The 21,650-nt window shown below is 39.2% G+C and overlaps 1 protein-coding gene across 1 annotated transcript in view; it reads right to left on the reverse strand.

The window, feature by feature from the left end:
• Positions 1 to 21,650, reverse strand: part of LOC107653654 (nuclear factor 1 A-type-like) — a 164,800-nt gene that overhangs the window by 26,573 nt on the left and 116,577 nt on the right. Inside the window, exons 4-9 of the mRNA XM_016440435.1 lie at positions 17,688 to 17,762; positions 14,421 to 14,480; positions 10,271 to 10,385; positions 8,548 to 8,678; positions 7,614 to 7,664; positions 1,024 to 1,152 (exon numbers count right to left, since the gene is read on the reverse strand). Coding sequence (XP_016295921.1) covers positions 1,024 to 1,152; positions 7,614 to 7,664; positions 8,548 to 8,678; positions 10,271 to 10,385; positions 14,421 to 14,480; positions 17,688 to 17,762 — 561 coding nt within the window. The remainder of the gene's footprint in view (positions 1 to 1,023; positions 1,153 to 7,613; positions 7,665 to 8,547; positions 8,679 to 10,270; positions 10,386 to 14,420; positions 14,481 to 17,687; positions 17,763 to 21,650) is intronic.

The raw sequence follows: 21,650 nt of genomic DNA on the forward strand, positions 1-21,650 counted from the left end.
ACCACACACACACACACACACACACACACACACACACACACACACACACACACACACAAAACCATTAAGATTATTTTAAACTAGCTCTTTGTAGTCAATCAAAAACATACAGCACAACCAGTGTAGTTCAAATCACGAACAAATAATCATTATAATAGTTATTTTAAGTGAATCAAAACATGCAAACATCACTTACTGAATTAACATTATTTAATATATTAAATTATAAAAGTTATCATTACTTTCCTTGATGGAATATTATATAAAATAATTGAAGTAATAAACAAACATACAAATAAATAATAAATCAAAAGAACTTTACACTTTAAGTTACATTGCTTATTGTAACAAGTATAATTATACTGTATATATAAATATATAATAATACATATATAAATACATAAGTATGTGAACGTCATATAATTTTTTTTATAATTACACATTAATAAAGTTATTTTCTACAGTTTTAGACAAGAAATACAATTTAAAAAAAGTTTACTTAAAAATCAATAAATAAAATAATAACTGAACTACTGATTTTGGGCTTTGTTGCTAATTTTTAAAATGAATCATTTTGTAATGTACCAAGGATCGTTGCATAATTTACAGCATTAGCAATGAATGAATCATAATTTAATCCAAATCAAATCAGAACTGAATTGGAATTGAATCAGAATCTAATCAGAATCAAATCGAATAAAGAGCTTGTGGACTGAAAAAAAAATGCCAGTCCATATCAAGGTTGTGTTCCTGTTCATTTGCATAAAGTTGAACTCTACTCAAATTGGTCGCATCATGTCCTGATGCTTTGACACTACAAATCGCTGTCAGTGTGAACGCCCCTTCATACAGAGTCCGTTCAGACTTCAGGTTCCTGCTTGTCTGGTCTAGTGTTACAAGGGACAGTGTGGAGTGTAAAGGAAACAGGGATTTGAAGGATTGTGGGAGAACTGCTGGCTGGGATTAGGGGCTTGGGGAAGAAGAGTGGTGCAGTTTGAGAAGGGTGGGGTGTTGGGACCTCACCTCTGGGTCCTGTAATGACAGGTCGATGATGGTGTGTGAATGCCGTTCGAGGGGAAGTGGTCTGCGAAGGCACAAGGCTGCTGAAACCAGACTTCTCTGACTTCTTTAATGTGGTAGGCGATGGCATCCCTGGCAAGAATGATTGATAAGTGCAATTTAATAACGCAAGGTCATGGAGATACAGACTGGCGCAAAGGAGAGAGAGTGGATAGGAGGGTGGGTTGGTTTGTTTGGGTGGGTGAGTGGATGGGGTTCAAGACAGCAGAGGAGAGACTGTGAGGCCCAGCGGGTGGCACAGGATACACTACATAGGGCCGAACGGTGACTCTCCCAGAGCAACACAAGATCAAGTGATTAGTGTATTGATGTCTTGAGGTTAAAATGTCAACAGACATGCACACTAGGCATGACCTTTCTCAAAATAAAAGTAAGCATTATTCATATTCTGTATAAATTTGTGCATGTAAAAACACTCATGTTGTGCATTATGAGTCCAATCAGACTTTCGAGGGCAAGCTCAAAGGAATATTATGGCTTCAGTACAAACTCACTTGACAGCATAGTGTTGATTACCACTAAAAATAATTTCCAGTTGTCCCTAGTTTTCAAAAATCAGTTCTACAGTGAGGCACTTAGATTAGAAGTAAATGGAACCAAATTGTAATTGTTAAGATACTCAATGTAATGAGATGTAAACAATGTGTTTCATAATTTTAGTGTGAAAAAAAAAAAGTTGACAACGTGTTAACCCATAAAATGTAGGTAAAAATGATTTAAAGAGCTTTAGAACTAAAATAATGTAATAGTTTTAACAGAAGAATTAATGTGGGTGCTTTTTTTCTTTAAAGAAAACAAGGGACGAGTCTTCTTGTGGTAATCAACATTATGCCACAAATGCTGTCAGTTGAGTACAGAACCCCTAAAGAGGCATGGTAATGGGGAAAAAAAATCAGTGTTCTCGCAAAACCTTTGCATTCCCCCAAGAAACTCTGTAGTGACTCGCAAAACATTTGTGTTCCGTTCCTCGAGAAAGTTTGCGTCTGTTCGCAGAACTTTGCCATTTCTCTGAAAAACTTTTGCGCAAAACTTTGCTGTTTCCCCAAGAAACTTTGAGTGCACTCGCAAAACTTTTGCGTTTCCTAGAGAAACTTTGCATTTGTTTGCAAAACTTTGCCGTTTCCCCAAGAAAATTTGAGTGCACTCGCAAAACTTTTGCGTTTCCTAGAGAAACTTTGTGTTTGCTCGCAAAATTTTGCTGTTTTCCCAAGAAACTTTGCATTCGTTCACAAAATGTTAGTGCTGGAAATAATACAAAGTGGAAGGACTGTATATATCAAGGTTTTTGCGAGCGAACACAAAGTTTTTGAGGAAACAATACTTTTGCGAGAGAATGCAAAAATATTGTGAGTGAGCACAAAGCTTCTTGGGGGAACGCAATACATTTGGGAGTGAATGCAACGTTTCTCACAGGAATGCAATACTTTTGTGAGAATGCAAAATCACTTAAATATAATTTTTCTTATCATATCATTTTTTTTTCATCACCATGTCCCCTTAGGGGCTGTGTAGTTGAGTGTAGCTTTGTATTATTTCTTTAAAAGTCTAATAGGTTTTCCAATTTCCTAATTTCTAAACAGTTGGTTCAAATTAATGGCAATGAGTGTAAGGTTAGTTGTTAATGGTAAAAATGGCACCTAAAAATGTGAACACAAAACCATAAGGCCGTTTTTAAAGTATCTTATGCACCTTACCCGTGGGCTAGCAGGATGAAATGACGTAGCAATGAGCGTAACAGGATGTGGTAGAGAAAAAGAAAGAGAAAGCTGGACAGACATGGAGGGAAGAGGAGTTAGGGATGCAAAGCACACAGCATTCACATTCACAGCCTGCCAGACGGCTGTGCTTTGGCAGGGGTTAATGCGAGCAACAGTTCAGATGCACAGGCTAACATGAGCTAACTGAGAATGACTGAAGTCTGTTACTGCATGCTCAGCCACGTTAGTTCAACTCCTCCCTCCGGCATTAGCGCTCCCATACTGCCTCGCTTCACTCTACCTCTCGCTCCCAGGTAAAAATAGACAGACGTGAGGGAAACCTATGGCCGATTAGCCACTTGAGGTTAGAAATGCAAATGGATAAGAATGAACTGCAAATAGAAGGGGCAATTAGGAGGCACCGCTGGCCCATCTGTCACCCCGTCAAAGCATTTAGTCCATTCTTCTGCACTGGGACAGGATATAAGCGCTGGTCTTATGTCTTATTTCTCCCCGAGAGCAGTCCACTCACACCCCCACCTATTTTTAATAATAATAATAATAATATTATTTAATATATTCTGTTCTGCATTGTTATTATTATTATTATTAAATAAAAAATTAAAATATTGCAGCATAGAATATCCTAAATAAAACAACATTAAGTTAATATTAATAATAATGTTTGAGTGCCTTTTCCATTAATAATACTAACAAAAAATATTAATAATATTAAATTTAATAATAATAAAAATAATAATAACCACCACACACAGCTCAAAGTGTTCCACTATCAACACTATATTGCAGATCCACTATAGTTCCACTATATTGCAGTTAGCTGCTTTATATCTAACTTGTTTTTAGATATGGGGAGGTAAAATGTGCAGGTGCGTGTGTTTTGGTGCATTTTTGTGTGCGTGTGAGTGATTAGAAGTCATCCTTGGTTTCTCCAGCCCTCGCAGACTCCTTCCCCTTTCAGGCGCAAAAAAGAGAGAGAAAAGAAGATGGAAAGAAAGACAGCATCTCTTCCCAGCACCAATGACCATTAGAGATTGGCTTTGTAATTTAAAAGGGTCACTTTAGGTCGTGGAAAGGTCAACGAAACCAGGAAGAGATGGTTGCTACTTCAATACGAATATGGTAAAAGATTTTAAGGAAGAAGCCATCAAGCACATTTAGCACAAATTACCAATGATTTCCAGTCTTCATTCATCAGACACATACAAACACCGAGTGCATAATTCCCCATTCAGCTGTTCTCATTTTCTCCTCACACTCACAAGTTCAGCGCAGAATGCGTCAGAAGATCAATTTCAATGAGTACGCTGACAGCGGTGGAAGGCAGAGCGGAGTGGAAACATACGGTGTCATTGGGACAGACTCATCAGATGGACATGGAGCCCAGAGTAACCCAAACACTACTCACCCGAGACCATGACATAGACGAGAGAGAGACGATGACAGAATAAACAGACAGAAAGTGGTGGAAAATGGAAGGGAGCGAAGGATAATAGGATGGGAAGACAAACAAGGGGTTAAGTCACACACATACACACTCCCATTGTCACAAGCCGCTGGAGAGGATCAAAAGAACATTAGCTATTGCAATATTAGCTATTGCTAATGCTATTTCTTAAGTACATCTTCACTTTGGATATCTTACTCACTGACTTATCAATATTTTAGCTTATCTGAAGTGGCTGTGATTCCCTGTCAATCACTTTGTGCGTTCACAGGGCAGTTGAAGCGAATCACTGAAGTTTAGTACCAAATTCAGTTTCATTAGCAGTTAGCTAACGTCATACGAAAATGCTACTTTGTTAGCATTAATTTTCCTGGTGTGTTGTTGCCCTCCTGCTTCATCTGTCATTAAATTGTCACTTGCTATAAACTCAATTATATTATACTCTTCAGTAGGGTGGAGTTTTGGAAAAAGGGCGTTTAATTAATGTGGTTTGATGAACGCTCAGGAAGTTTAACGCTAAATTCAGCTTCATTATCAGGTAGCATGTTGCAAGAATTCTATTTTGGTAGCATTTGTTTTACAGCTGAAACAGCTAATGACCACGTTTGGACCAGCTAGACACTATATAGGAAGCTGAGTTTTTCGATTGAGTTCTGGATGTGGTTCTGAGGGGGGACATTTCGGTGCCTGTAGAGTGGTGAAGTCCAAAGAGAAAACAGAATGAAACCTGTGGGTTGGCAGACCGTTTGCTTTGATTGTGTGTGTGCAAGTGTCTGTGTTTGCTGTCGACAGGGTCTGATGTCTCGGATTGAGTAATGAACACTTGAAAAGGTTCTGTCAGTTGGAATAAAAGCCTGGCCATAGTCAGCACTTTCCCTTCCGAGGCATTATTACACGCTGGGCACCGGTCCTGGCCCGATTCTCCTTTTCCTTCCCTTCCTCCTTCCTCATGGCTGACAAATTGACGGAACCCAGACGGGCGAGGAGGCAATTCTGTATTGAGTGCGTCTCTCTGCTGCTCTCCATCGCTCTCGTCCTGTAGCGCTCGCCGTCCCCTCCGGCACATCAGTCAGCTCTGGCCCGGCTGCAGTCGGCAGTGAATCTACCCAAACTAGTCTCAACACACACTCACTAAAATTTACAGGTGGTCCTGGCCCGATTCTCCTTTTCCTTCCCTTCCTCCTTCCTCATGGCTGACAAATTGACGGAACCCAGACGGGCGAGGAGGCAATTCTGTATTGAGTGCGTCTCTCTGCTGCTCTCCATCGCTCTCGTCCTGTAGCGCTCGCCGTCCCCTCCGGCACATCAGTCAGCTCTGGCCCGGCTGCAGTCGGCAGTGAATCTACCCAAACTAGTCTCAACACACACTCACTAAAATTTACAGGTGGATTATTAATTATTCAAAATATAGATATAATTACTGCTGTCTTGATTGTTCTATTATGAGTTTTTGAAAAATCGCTTACCCCACCTTTAATTTCAATGTTCTACCTTACTATATATATATGTTTTTATATATAGTTCTGAATTACTTTTAAATTGTGTATATAACATATATTATTAAAAATGTATATATTTCACTCATTTTTATCACACATAGACAAATATTTATTCATAATATTAATATTATGAATTATGTTACATTATAATATAGAAAATAAAACATAATTATATATATTCCATGTAATTATACATATAATTTATTACTACATATATATAGTTTTTTAAATTTAATTTTTAATTTTAATATTTAAAATTTATTTTATTTAAATGTACATATTTTGACTATTTTAATCACACAGTGAACTACCAAAAAAGTATAACTTCTAATTAACTGTTTGATGTTATATATTACAGTTTATTATAGTTTATTATTACAGTATTTATTAAAGTGATTTTAGATTTTAAAAAACGAATACAAATATAAATCTTAGAATTGCTTGTAAATTTTCATTTTCCGAGTAGGTGGCGAGAGGTCATAGGAGTATGACTGTGGGACACTCGGCTACGTGCAGCGAGCAGAATGACAGGTAGACCTGTCACCCCATAGCCCCTACACCGGCCTACCACCCGACACCCGCTACCTGAGCAATGACAAGCACGCTGCTGCCGCGGACATACTTTAGAAAGGCTGGCTAATTTTAAACACATTGCGAAGGTCTCCGCTATCAAATAAAGATAGGAGAGGCCCACACGTACACATATATAAACACAAACACACATCCAACACACTCGGGGGGAGATTCATGGAAAGCGACACAAATCAAACAGATGGCAGGCATAACAAGAGTTCGAGATGTCACAGTCGTTCAACAACATGGCTGAAAAATGGACGAAAGTCGCTGATTGGACGAGAAATGTGATCCTGTCATGGGTGAGCAAGTGATCGGGAGGTCAAATCGCACTCACTTTCTCTCTCACCCTCTTCATTTACTCACACATTCCCTCTCAAGCAAACATACACTGGAACAGACTCTCACTTGCTTGGTGCCGACGCAACTGAGAAAAGAACTCATTAGTGAGACGCAGCTCTAAATCAATAGCACCCCTCCGTATTCTCCATTTGTATTGCCTTTTTTCACCTTTAAATATATTAGGGATGTGTCAGAAATGTAGACTTGTCAACTAATCGTCCAATAACCAAGTAGTCGTTAAGTGAGTTAATCCAGAATTTTTTTACTTTAATATACAGTGCAACTGATTTAAAGTGGATGAATTTAGAGGTTAGTTATTTACTTATATAAAAATAAATATAGAACATAATTAAAATAATATAAAATAAATCAAATTAAATATATGTATAAAATACAAAATATTATTTAAAATTTAAATATACATTTATATTTATACAAAAATAAATATATATAAACATTAATCATTAAATAAAAAAAATGTATTTAAAAAATATTATATAATATATACAATTATACATGACTCTCGTCCAAATAGAAAACGCATACTTTTGCACATCCCTAATATAATTATGACAATTTTTCCAAACACTGCATCCTCAAAAACACAGACACGTCACTTTAAAGCAAACATTTCCAGATGCACCGTTGATGGATGTGGATGACGTCATGCACACATACAAATCACAGGGATATCATGGGACAGGGGGTGCATGTTGTTTCAGGGGGGCGAAAACATTCTGCAGGCCTTTTCTGTTCCTTTTTTGGGATAAAGGTGTTTGTAGGGGGAAAGGCTGGTGGGGGAAGAAAATCGTCTGAACAAAACAACAAAAAATAAGGTACGAAACAACAACAACGACGATGACAAAACTAGACGGCACAATGGACGAGCTCCTTTTTTTTGGGTGGGGAGGGAAGGTGAGGTGTGGAAGGGTGACAACATTGATGTAGTTTTACCTTGTCTTGAGATGAACGAACTAGCTAGCGAGCCACGCAGTTTATATCCAGCTTTTACGTAATAAATATACACAGTACACATACATATAAAATGTAAACAAAAACGTTTATTTTGGATGCGATTAATCGCGATTAATCAGTTGACAGCACTAGTTAAAATCCATTTACAGATCTGGAATTTCACATATTTCCTCGAAATCTATGTGGAAAGTGTAAAATTCTCCTGGGCCTGCATGTGAGTCCTCAGTTTGAATCAGTGTAATGAACCTATTCTGACTCAATGAATCATGAGAACTGGTAAATACCATCAAAAGAATCATTAAAAGAATCATCAATAAATTTCAATCTTTCAGTGGAATTGGAATCTGAATCATTCAGTTCCTTGAAGGATTTTGTTAATAACGATCTGATTTCCTGCTTGAGCTCTGTCCTGATCTGGCTGTAATATGTGACGTGTCTTTCCTCTCTGTCTCTGTCCACTATGCGGCGTCAATTTCTAGTATCAAGGACGTGCGAGACTTGATTGAAGATGCTTTGGAGCAGGACAGATTTACAGTCCTCTGCTCTGTGGCAATGCGGCGAGCTTCACAGGACACACACACACAGTCCAGGATGAATCAGCATTCAAACTCACACACATACGGGACCCTTCGTACATTGTTAGCATCATTAGTAGACACGTGGATATGAAGTTAATGAGACTGTATCTACAAGCCATCTATGGTTAACTTCTGAGATGAGGGGGGCAGACGGCGGAAATCTTTCAAAAAGAAAAACAAAACAACCAGCGCACACCACAGGATGCACAAACACACACACACATACAGCAGATCCGATCGCTCGCTCTCCAGTCTCCACCCGCAACCCCAGTGTGTGAGAGTGTGAATGTGTGTGTGAGCGCCGGGGGAGGCTGGCTTTCAGGGTGGACAGTTACCTGGCTCTACTTCATGCCAGCTGCTGGCTTGGCTGCCGCTACCAGGCGAGCGTCCCTGACCTGGGTAGTAGGACTCCTCTCCCGGGCTGTCCACCTCATCCTCCATGCATTTGATACGCTTTGCAGATGAAATATATGAAAATATATGAACTAATATCAATAAATACAATCCACAGATAAAAATACTAAATACACAAAGTGTGCTATACTAAAACACATCTTTTATTAAAAAGATAAATATATATGCTAAAATGTTTTAACGAATTAAATCATAAAATATATGAAAATAAATGAGCATGTCAATAAATACTATCTATAAATAAAAATATAAAACACAAAATACAAAATATAAATAAATCGTTGACATATTGCTTGATTTTTTTCATGTATTCATTCATTTATTTTACATTTTGAGATTTTTATTTATTGAAATAATTCATGAAATATATATATATATATATACAGTATATAATATTGAGTTTAAGATTTATTAATATAGCCCTCAAAAGTTATATCAATAAAATCAATCAATAAATATTTAATTAAAAATATTTAATCTGACTTGACATAAATAGCAGATACAATACGTTTGATATAAATGAATACGTAACGATTTACTTATTTACTCATCTTTATCAAAGAAAAGTTATTTCAGAGGAGAGGAAAGTTATGTTTCAGTAAAAAATTATGAAAAACTTATTTTTAGAATTATTAAACATTTTAACAAATTAAATAGTCAAATTTGATTTCATATTGACATACATTTTGTACAACATAATTATTCAGGTCAAAAAGGTGGACAGCAAAGAAGTGTGCAAGCTTATTCAGACACACACACAGACATTCTACAATCTAACACATTCAAGACGTGAGGAGTCATTGGAGGCTGGCGGTCATGTGTGTGTGAGTTATCTGCTGTGAGCTGAGCTCTGACATTTATTTGTTAATGTAAGGCCTACTGGTGTTTTTCACTCATAATCGCTTAATTAGTTTCTAGCATGCAGCCACACACAGGGTCCTTATTCCAGATGTTTGCTTTGGCAGGCCTGGCTGAAGAGGCCACTGAAGCATGTGGGCAGACGCACACATGTACACACATACAGTTGCATTTGACCGCACACACATGGGCTCCAAAGTTAGCGAGCTCGTGCTCTAAACTACATTTTTGTGCATCAAAAGCGACTATGATGTCCAAAAATAACAAGTGCGTGCTGTCATATTCAACAAATGTATTCAATGGAAATGGCTAAAATTAACATACACATGACTGTTGTATTTTCATATGTGTTAAATATTAGCACAAATGTTTATGTACGTTTGTATGTGTGTGGATTTTAGGTATGCTGCGTTATGTAAAAGTGACAGCGAAATTTGCCCCATCAGTGAAATCACAGTAACCATTTATACATTGCATTTCAGCTGTGCACACACACACATCCAAACATCTGTCCACTCACACACAGGGTGCCACGTAGTGCGGTTTTACATTGGGGAGCAGTATGTGTGTGTGTGACTGGCCTGTAGGCTGAGCGGGTGGCGGAGGAAGAAGGTTCCAGGTGGACACACATATGCTTGAAGCTTGTGTAGCTCAGACTCCTGCAGCCTCTTCGAATGCTCAGCCAACACATCAATCTCTGCCTCGGCTGATTAATTAAGACTCAGAGTGAAGGAGGGAGAGAGAGGGAGTGTGTGCGTGCGTGCGTGTCTTTCGAGTGCATACCTGCTAGAAGAAGTGCTGGGTAGGGGGCGCCTCATGGCCCCAGGACTCATACTGTAGTAGGAAGAGCTGTCCAGGTCTGCCAACGAGAAGTTGGGCCCCGTCCCTGCTGCGATGGGGGCTGCCACACACAGAAAAGAGAACAAACATCAATACCTGAGAACAAAAACAGTCTTAAGCATCACATTCTGATGCAGTTCATCTTCATTTCCACGTCTGAAGTAAAAGTAAAGTTTGAGTTGGTTCACTCGATTACCATTTCGGCTGTGTAACAAGTTTACTTCTTTATTTATTAAACAGCAATAAAATCTGACAACAACAATATCATAAACATTGCTGATTTAGCTCATTTTCATATTAGTTCAGCTAAAAAAATAGATATAACAATAGAATGATAAATAGAAAGATAGAATGATAGATGGATAGATAGATTTAAAAAAAAAACTAACACACATGCTTTCTAATCTTTTTGTATTCTATCGGTTTTCTTTTCATTTATTATACAATTAACAAAAGCAAAAAAGACCTCTAACACTAGCTTGCTCTATTCTTTTTCTATTCTGTTTTCTTTTTATTTATTATATTATTTAAAAAACCCTTGCTACGTGTACTGCGTTAAGCTAACTGAGACTTGTTATAGCACTTGTATATCATTGCTCTTTTGTTGGTTTTGATTGCTTCCATTGTCCTCATTTGTAAGTCACTTTGGATAAAAGCATCTGCTAAATGACTAAATGTATAAATGTATATATAAATGTATAGATAGATAGATAGATAGATAGATAGAAAGAACGATCGAACGATAGATAGATAGACAGACAGACAGATATATAGAACGATATATAGAACTATAGATAGAAAGAAAGAATGATAGATCAATCGAATGATATATAGATAGATAGGCTGTGTAACAAGTTTACTTCTTTATTTATTAAACAGCAATAAAATATGACAACAACATCATAAACATTGCTGATTTAGCTCATTTTCATGTTAGTTCAGCTAAAAAAATAGATAGAACAATATAATGATAAATAGAAAGATAGAATGATAGATAGACAGACAGACAGACAGACAGATAGATAGACAGACAGAAAGACAGAATGATAGATCGATCGAACGATAGATAGACAGACAGACAGACAGACAGATAGATAGACAGACAGAAAGATAGAATGATAGATCGATCGAACGATAGATAGACAGACAGACAGCTAGATAGATAGACAGACAGAAAGATAGAATGATAGATCGATCGAACAATATAGATAGATAGATAAATAGATAGATAGATAGATAGATAGATAAGATAGATAGATAGATATTTTTTCATATATTTGTATTTATTTCATCATATTTAATAAATTAAATTTCTGTACAATTCTTCCTCTTCCTGTCATTCAAATTCAACTTCCTTTTGGGTGTGGCCAATTCAAACTTTTTAATTTTATAATAAAAGAAAAAAATAACAACTGACATTTGCTTATCTTACTTGAACCCTTGTGCTGGTTACAAAACTTTCCTCCCTGAGCGAGTCGCCTCAAGCTGCAAATCCCCCCGTGCCCCTTTCTGTAGGTCATCGGTGAGCAGTGCTCTATCAAACGCCTTTGTCATACAGTACATAAAGCCGTGATGCCTCTTTATATTCATGGAGGACACGGCTAAAGGGGCAAGTTGGACCAAGGGAGGGAGAGAAAGCCAATGCACTAGCCAACAGCAAAAAGTTGGACACATAGGAAGTGAGAAAGGAAGTGCTATAATTTCTGAGTCATCTCTTTATGTTAACTTTTTTTTTGGAGGGGGGGGTGGGCGGTCCTTCGCTCTAATAGAAGTGGCAGTGTGGGTTATTTATGACTAGCAGTAAAGCCGGCTGCATTTGCATGGCTAATAGTAGGATGTGAAGTAATTTGTGTGAGAGCTAACCTGGGCACCGGGCTGCAGTAACTCAGCCGGCCCTCGACGCGCACACACATCCACACAAACGAACCCTCACGCCGAGAGTGGCCAGCCCTGCTGCAGTTTGGGTAGAAAAATGACCACACTGCAGTCTGTCTGACTGAAATGGAAATCAATCATAAAGGTAATCCGCAGTCTCTACCTCTTAAAGGCTTTATCAAGTGCTTTCGCTTGGAGGATTCCAAATGAAGCCTGTGGCTATCAGGCCAGCATTGATCTTTCTCTCTCTTCTCTCCTTCCCCTTCTGTTCTCTCTCTCTCTGATCTTTACTGTTTTACCTTTCAAGCTGCTGGGCGCAAAGTACATTAGCAAAATGTTTCAATCTATTCTATTTACTTAGTGCAGAGGAATTGCAGTGCAGCGAGTGGGTTTACTTAGATGTGCATCGGGGACAAAAAATTGTCCAAACAAGTTAGCTAAACCAGACAAAAAGGTTGCAAAAAAATTATTTAATGTGTGTATTTTTAACTTTGTTAGATGATGGCAAAGGAAATCTAAATGTAAAATTACTGTCAAAAACTACATTAAATTTACAAAAACGTTCTATATTCAATAATGCAAAACAATTAAAATATCTCCAATATCGACTGATAACTGATATGGTACCGGTGTATCGTCCATCCCTAAACTTCTAAACATGTAGTAAGTTTTGTAGACAGCAAGGTAAAAGTATTTCAAAAAGGTTTCAGACTGAAGGCTGGCAAGTTACAGGAAGTTTGTTGACGGACAGCAAAGTGACCGAGTCTGCTGGATGTGGTGGAGTTTTGTTTTTTTTGGTGTAGTCTCTTGTCTCAAGGGTTGACAATCCCTCTTAACATACACACACACAGACATACTCCTCCCCTCCACCCAAACACTGGCCGCGTTAAAGCATCTACAAAAGCTGGGGAGGCTATTCATTTGAAAAGAGCAGGGGGAGGAGGAAGAGAAAAAGAGGGGAAAAAAAATTGGCTTTTGTTCAGGCAGGATTTTCAAATTGAAGCATTTGACAACAAAGTCAGCAGCAATCAACTTCAAAACCCTGGATGTCTGTTCACCCCGTCTTCCCCCCACCCCCCTTACTCCTCATCGCTTTATTGAGTGAGAGGACTGTGGCGTGATGGGATCTCATCTAGAACTGATCTGAAGTTGGTGAGCTTTGACAGGTCTTCGGTGGGGTTTTCTGCTGGATCAGCTCCTGTGTGGATACAGACCTACAGCATAGGTCCAGAGTTCTCAGTCTGGAGAAGAGGGTTCACATGGGGCTAGACCTTACACCTTCACTGCGTAGTTTCCCATCAAACCAAATGAGAAGAGAAGGCAGAAGGAACCTCGCTGATGAAGTCTACAGGTCAGCGTCCAGTTGAAGAAGGTCAAGAAATAGAAGAGAATGTAGTCCTGTACTCAGCATATTACTACTCCTGGTAAAAACACTGTGAAGGACAGGGCTGATAATCAGCAGGTCGCTGGTTTGACACTTTGCTGGTCCGATTTAAAGGGATAGTTCACCCAAAAATCACAATCCGTTCATCATATCCTCACCTTCAAGTCATTCCAAACCTGTACCTGGACGAAAAGGGAGACATTTCTTCAGTGTATCTTTTTTGGTGTTCTACAAAAGATACAAAGGCATACAGGTTTGGAATGACATGAGGGCTAGGAAATTTTGACAATCATCATATTGGCACATCTCTACTTTTACAGTATATCAATGAACATTTTTATTCTTGTCCATTTTTATTATAGTGGAAATGTAGGGCATTTTGTGGCAAGCTAGTGTTGACGAGATTCAAGCCCCATGTGTGCATTTCACTGGAGATGGCACTGCCCACTGGCAAGCTTTGGCCCAGTTTTGGCACAGTGCTGACAAGACTAGTGGGCGTATCCCCACCGGTGCTGCTCGGCAGTGTCTCTGCCACAGCGGCCTCCTCTCCTACTCCATAATTCATCCGCTCCCCCTGTTCGGTCATATGGCTAAATGGTGCGTGCCAGCACCGGCCTTCACCCAGGGATTTCCAGGTGTCCCTGCCCCTGGATCACACTGCCTTACTGCTTGCCAACGTTTCTGCGAGGCTCATGCAGGCGGCCTAATAACAATAACCTCATCCTAATCCCGTATCCTCTCCTGTCTTTGCTGTAGCCTTCGCAATCTCCTCTGGAGAGGCTCTGAGTGGGCGGCAGCAACAGTAAAACTGGCTCACGTACAAGTCCTCTTGCTCACCTGAGCTTGACGGCATGCCAAACTGTGGCGTGACAGTGTCCGTCTTCATACGGGGGCCAGCTGTAAGGAAAAATCAAACTCTAGGTGATAGTGGCTATCCCTGGGAACGTTTAGGAAAACGAACACTGCAAGACTCGAGAAGGTAGAAGGGAATAGCTGATGAAGGAGGAGCAGGGGGAGGGAGGAGGATATGGAAAGGCGGACCCAATCTCCGAAATTACCCCAGCTTGGTATCGACTGGCCAATTATGTGGAGTTCCATTTACAAAAACGTAGCTGTAGCGGCTAACTTTATGGAGACTTTCATTTCGCTCTCCCCCACTACCGACAGCCCCTCCTTCTCTCTCTTGCTCGCTTCCTCTCCTTTTTTGTGTGGTGCTTTAATAGGATATTGATCGACAGAAGCAGATTCGATTGGGCTGCCACTGAATTGTGTAATGGGTGCACAAAGCCAAGGTCATAGTGTATAGTCAGGGAAGAGCTAAGGCAGTCCATTGTCCATTCAATATCACGACCTTTCATCTTCCGAACAGGCACGAGCCTGCACTCAACCCCTTCCCCGTTCGCTTAAATAAATCTGCCAGACGCTCCCACACAGAAGCCCCATTGGAACTCCTCTGGGCAATTCATACGCCACTTCAGTATGCCAGATTACCCTCTTCTACCCATCTTCCAATCTGGTGCACTTACCATCTTCAGTTTAATCAACAGCATCATCTCGGTGCCTTCCACAAGAAGCTACCAAAGTCATGAGTGTGCATGCATACAGCACTTTAATTCACAGTCACTCCATAAGGAGCAATCCTGTTAGAGGACTTATGCTAACAGTGGGCTTTGCTGACTGCTGAACTTCTTAGATGGTATTGCCCATTAAGGAAGGAAAGTGGCTGACGCAGGAGGGTGACACTCTGTCAACTCTCCCGCCGTTCCTCAGAGAGTGGACGACGAGGTGAAGGAGTTTTTAAGATGCCCCGCTGAGGTAATTAGAGGACTACTGTTGTGGTTTATTGCAAAATTCAGAATTGAAGAACTGGCTCCCTTTCAATTTATGAGTGTGAATTTGAATGCATTGGCCACGTCCCACAGAAACTTGAATTGGGGATTTACAGAACTGAACGATATTCAACAAAGGTGATGCATTCTGTAAAATCTATCTATGTATCTATCTAGGCATTTAAAACTTTTTTTCAAAACTTTGAAACAAGCTATCATTCAAAGTTTGTGTTGACAACTTTTGAAGAAAGTGTAGACTTCAAATGGCACTTCACTAAAATCCTCTTCCTGTTCAACTTCCTTTGGGGCTCAAGAGTAATATGCTCTTTAGACCAACATCGGCAACCCCCTGCCGACTAAGAGACACTGGACTGTGGAGAGGAGAGAAGAATAAAGAGAATGATGGGGAAAAGAGAGCAGAACACTTTGATTTGAACTGAACATCCAGCAGATGCCACCCAGCATTTGCTTTTCTTCTCAGTGTGTCAAAGATGTTAGGATAAAAGCCGATCTCTCCGCAGAGCTGGATCAATTATGCATATTCCTTAATCTTGTTACCATCATACACCAGGAGTTCTGATGCAGCACAGTACTGGCTGAGTTTTAATATCTAATATCTCATCTTCCTCTCTCTCCTGATGCCTTTCATCATTTTACGCATCCATCACATCCTTTTGCACCACCTCACACATTCAAGCTGGACTCACGTTGACCCGTACACTTCCTCCCGTCTGCTGTCACGGCGCCAGAATGTGGTGGCACCCAACTGTTTGTTCTCTCCAGATGCTGTCTTTGCATTGGCAGGCACTTCGAGGGTTTTTGAAGACAGACTGCGAGGTGAGACCACAGTGGGCTCTATGCCTGGGCCTCATGACACCCTCTTCTCCTCTCCTCTCCTTCGCCCGGGATTAGGTCACGAAAGTGTGTGATCAATGCACCTTTGATCAGAAGGCTCCAGTGAGTGCTGACAGGCGCTTTGGATCGGCTATTGTTAGCGGGTATCGACAGGCACGTATGGATCGCGCTGCGCTCTGTCACTCTCCACCGTGAACGTCTGCAATTTTTAAAGGTCACGTTTTTTACTCCCATCCCATCCTCCCTTCTTGCTCCCTGCCTCCTCGGGGGAAAGTCTACTTTTCTTGTTCTGCATTCTGCCTTAATCGCTCTATCAATCTGAGAATGACTCGATTGTTTCCTCAAGCTGTGAAAATACTCACCTTCTCGCTATCCTCACTTTATTAATGAATTTAAACGCCAAACATTTAACATCTGAAAAGCCGTATCCGCAATAAAAGTACAGCTTATTTACGGAAAACACAATCTGAGCTTATAAAAGACACTGTCTAAAAAAGACTGCACAAAAAAAACGTAGTTTGTACTTTAGAGAGTCCAAGTACTGTTGAACTGCACTGCACTGAAGCACTTTCAGCTGACTGCTGCATTTCACTGGTGTTTCGATTTCTAATGAGTGGAGGGATAGTAGATTCAGCCCATTGTTCTGAAAACAGTGCTGAGAAACCAGAGAAGCTTTCCTCCAGCACACTGGTTAATCACTAGCCTCATCCTACCTTTGGGCTGAATTTAAGGTGCTTGAACTAGGGTGCTTGAGACCTTGTAGATTTATTCTGTTGCTGGCATTCGCATACTAGGGTGTAACAGGCCCTAAATCATACCAAGCTTAAGATCATGACCCTTGCACAACATCTAATGAACTTACCTAACTTGACATGTTTTTAGGTTCATTATGAAGGCTCAATTGATTTTACTGCTGAAAGTGAAGTTATAACTGACTTATCAGGAGCTTTTTTAAAACTTGTTTTTCAGTTAAAATATTTTTTTTAAATCTTTGAAATATGATACATTTATATGAGAAGCATCACTGCATTAAGGCTTGTTTTCAAAGAATGTATCATTAATATATATGGGCCAAAGACATTATATTACTGACAATATAGTTAAGTCTTTTAAAAGTAAAATGTTTATTTTAATGATAAATATTATTAAATAATTAAATATTATTACTTTATTAAAAAACATTTTTTGGGGGGGGGTGCACTGCATGATGTTTAAAAAAAATGTTATTCATAATTTAAAAATATGTTCATAAAGAAACAAGAATTCATGTGATTCTTTTTAATAACTCCATGTATTTTTGAAAAAAATTAATGGCATGTCATTGACCCAGACTTTTAAAACTACACTCATATTAAAGACACATTGTATGAAAACAAGTCTTAATATCTCATGCAATGTTGTAGAGTTGTAGAGTTCTTACTCTGTGAGACTCGCACGAGCTCAGAGACGGTGAAGACACCTGATGTGATGAAACTGTCCTGGAAGCCAAGGTGCCCTAGGAGACAAAAAGAAAGAGAAGAAAAACTGTTATCGCAATGAACGTGACAAAATACAGAGGAAAGACAACGTTTATGTCAACAACACACTCACAGATACACACACACAGTCCCGGTGGGGAAGGGAATAGGGAGTGTTTAGAGTGACACTGAGGGTAGAGCACATCTGGATTTGGTCCCATGAGTGTCTGCAGTACAGTGGGGCAGAGGCACTTTGCGGTGCAGCACACACACATAAACAAGCAGCTGCATAGGAAGCACGATTATATATGAGTTTACATATGATATGTGGTGGAATCTCGGTCTAACACATTCTTTGTGAGGCAGGTTCTTCCAGCAGAAAGACAGACCGCAATTACTGTGTTCATTGTGCTGACTACGGCTGACCCAGGACCTGCCACACACCCTGCAGGCAGCTGCTCTGCTTGAGGAGCCCATATCGGCCTCAGAATCAACCACAGACAACTAGGCGACCCTAAACTTACTACCATTCGACACCACAGAATCAAAACATGCAGTCAGTGTGTACTGCATATCCCATAATGACCTGATCTTATATAGTGTGTGAAAACTGATGATATGGCAAGATCATCACAAGTTAGACATAAGCTTATGATGTGGTACATACAGTATGCACTAGATTAGAAGTTAATAGATTGCAACATCAATGTGGTAGTTGCAAAAGTGAAAACTGTAAGATAAAACCCACAAATAAATAAATAACAAAAAATACATTCTCAAATGGCATTGTTAAGAAAAAACTAATTATTTTTTATCAGTTTATAGGACACATTTTATTATTACATCAAAAATTATGTAAAATACTAGTAAATAAAGCAAAATATTTACAAACACTTTAAACGTGTATTTCAGTTGTCCTCACTCCACAAAAAATTAATGCTATTCAGAACAGGAATGAAAAATATAAGTATAAAACAAATTATTGTACTATTCATTATAAACAACATTTTTTTTTTAATAAACGGTAAGCCTAAAGAAATTTATTTAGAGTGAAATTGAAACTACCAGTGTAATATATAAAATAAAAAATAACGTGTATATTTGTATATATTAATTTTTGAATCATTTCAAATGTTCTTGATAAATGACAAAAAAAAAAAAAAAAAAAGCTAGTTTTTATTTAAACTTATTCCATCCTCAATGACGGCAACAAGAACTCGGCAAATGATCAACCTCAATACGACTCATATTATGTAAATAAATGCAAAACATAAGAATCTCAAATGTTTCATATATGAGACGTCGCAATGCTCGTCCAGGTTCTTTCTCATATATAAAAAAATATATGTATGTATAGAGGGGGGTGACAAGACGAATCTCGAGAAGAAGTGATGTAGCTATTAAATGACTTCCTGCACTGCTCGGTGGCTGGCGAGATATAAAACCAACAATAGAAATGAGTTTAGTCTTGACTGGCTGGATGAGGAGACGTATAGCATGTGGACGGGTGGAATAATAAATAATAAAAACAGAGAGAGAGAAGAGAAGGAGAGAAAGAGAGAGAGAGAGAGAGAGAGAGAGAGAGGGAGGGGTAATATCTACGGCTCATTGCAAGAGAAAGTGCTGACATGAGCTAAAAGACTGCAGACCCAGAGAGCATTCCTGCACAGATGCCCCTGAGATTGAGAAGAAGAGAGATAGAGTTTGTTAGGGGAGGGATCAGAAGGAGGGGAGACGTATGTTAGAGGGCATGTGGCAGGAAGTCAAGGTAGATTAAAAAATGACAAAGCGACGAGGACAGTGGGCTACAGGGTCGAGAGCAACAAAGGCAAAAAGTCAACGTTTCCACACAGCTGTACATACTGTGAAACAACAATAATACCGAGCAGAAGCAAGGCGCAACCATTACTTGGAAAATGGAGGGATGACGCAATGGAGCTGAGGAGGGAGAGAGCGGGTGAGCGAAGGAACCTTCGTTACTAGAATTCCAGTATAGGGAGCATATGCACCCGGAGTTCACTGAGGGCATTTCCATGAGTGCCTCATATAGGGAGGCAGGGGCGAGGGAAGGGGCAGGGCTTCTATATCTCAACACGGATAATCACTCCCAGCTGTGTCCACTGTAGTGCCGCACACACACATGTAGGGAGGGGCCAGGGTTCGCCTTTCACAGCAGCACAGAGACCTCAACAAGCCTCCAGTGCAGCAACAAGAGCGCCGTGTGGAACTACACTGGGCCTCAGGATATGCAAACCTATACTGTATCTGGGTAGTTGACAAAAACAAACTTTTTATTCAACATCAAGAGTTTGGGTGAATGTATAAAGGATACTGAGTATATTTTATGTGCTTTGGTCATTATCCTACAACATTTTAATGATCTTTTTGCTTCTTTAAATAAGTAAAAATGAATATACAACAAGATAAAAAAGGGACGGGTCTTGTTTTTAATCGATTAGTATATGATTGGATTGTGAAAAGTGTGTTTCGGACCAGAATGGAGCCAATGGAGCGTGAATGAGAGTTAGCAAAAACAATGGCTAAATTGCCATTTGTGCAAATTTCCACTGGCCTTGGTGATGTCATCAGAGATGGAAAGTTGTTGAAGAGGTGGAGCAAGTTACTTAATTCTGATTGCGAATTACAACAAAAAATTTTTTTCAGAATCACGTGCACTGATAAGGAATGTGTATTAAGAAATCAGGAATAAACATGATATTCAATGAGAAAAAGGGGCGGTGCTTGATTTTATCCATCAAGAATCGATTAGTGAAAAGTGTGCATTACGTATCAGAATGAAGCCAGAAAATGAAAGTTAGCTAAAATTGGCTGAATTGCTATTTGTTTTTATTATCTAATACAAAGCATGGCCTTGGTGATGTCATCAGAGACTAGAAGTTGTTTAAGTGGCTGAGCAAGTTGATGATTGGATAGTGAAAAGTGTGCGTTACATACCAGAATACAGCTAGTGAGAAAAAAAAAAGTCAAATTTGATTTTTATTGTCTTTCATATGTCTTTCTATCAACTTTCATATCTCTCAGTTATTCATTTTATCATCAAAAACGTGTATAAAGCATAATAACCTGAAAAATCTCTTTTCAAAGTCTTGAAGATGAAGTATACACTGCTTGACATTTGACAGCCACCCATAAACAAGCCTCACAAGAGGCAGTAAACAACTGTTTAACCATTTTTACTAGCTTCTTAACAAATGTCTCTCACATTCTTTTCCATTTTCTCGTGCTCTCTGTTATGGATTTCCCACCTCCACTCTCTCTCTCCTGGGCTTGTAAAGAAGAGGATATCCTCTGGCCTTATCTAATAGTCTGCAGATTGTGCAACGGCTGCCCCGTCCCAGAAAGACAGCAGCCTGCTCTGTGAAAGTGCACGTAGCATGGAGCACAAGGGTCAAGGTTTACCAGCAAAAACAAACCATGGAAAAATAAAAGTTGATCATGTTTTCCTGCATCGGGGATGAGAGGAGGGAGAAAATAAGGGAGAAATAGAGGTGGTGACAGGGAAAAGGTGGAAGTGTGTGATAGCCTCAAGCTATGTCTGACAGTATTTAACAGGCAGTGAAAGGAGTCAGTGGTCTTTGAAGGCATAGCTCACTCTAAATAAAAATTCTCTCATCATTTACTCACCCACATGTTATTTCAAACCCGTATGACTGTCTTTCTTCCATGCAAGCAAATATATGATATTTTTCCTGGCTGCTCTTTTCCATTCTTATGTAGCTCTCAAATGTTATTCTTATGACGCATCTTCATTACACAAAATACTTAGATTTGATAGTTGCACTTGAAGAACAATATACATTTTGGCTTCAGAAGACAAAATATAATAATTATATAAGTATATATATATATATATATATATATATATATATGTGTGTGTGTGTGTAAATAATTAAATTATTATTATA

Source organism: Sinocyclocheilus anshuiensis, unplaced genomic scaffold (genome assembly GCF_001515605.1).
Source record: "Sinocyclocheilus anshuiensis isolate Anshui unplaced genomic scaffold, SAMN03320099.WGS_v1.1 scaffold1079, whole genome shotgun sequence".
Lineage (NCBI taxonomy): Eukaryota > Metazoa > Chordata > Actinopteri > Cypriniformes > Cyprinidae > Sinocyclocheilus > Sinocyclocheilus anshuiensis.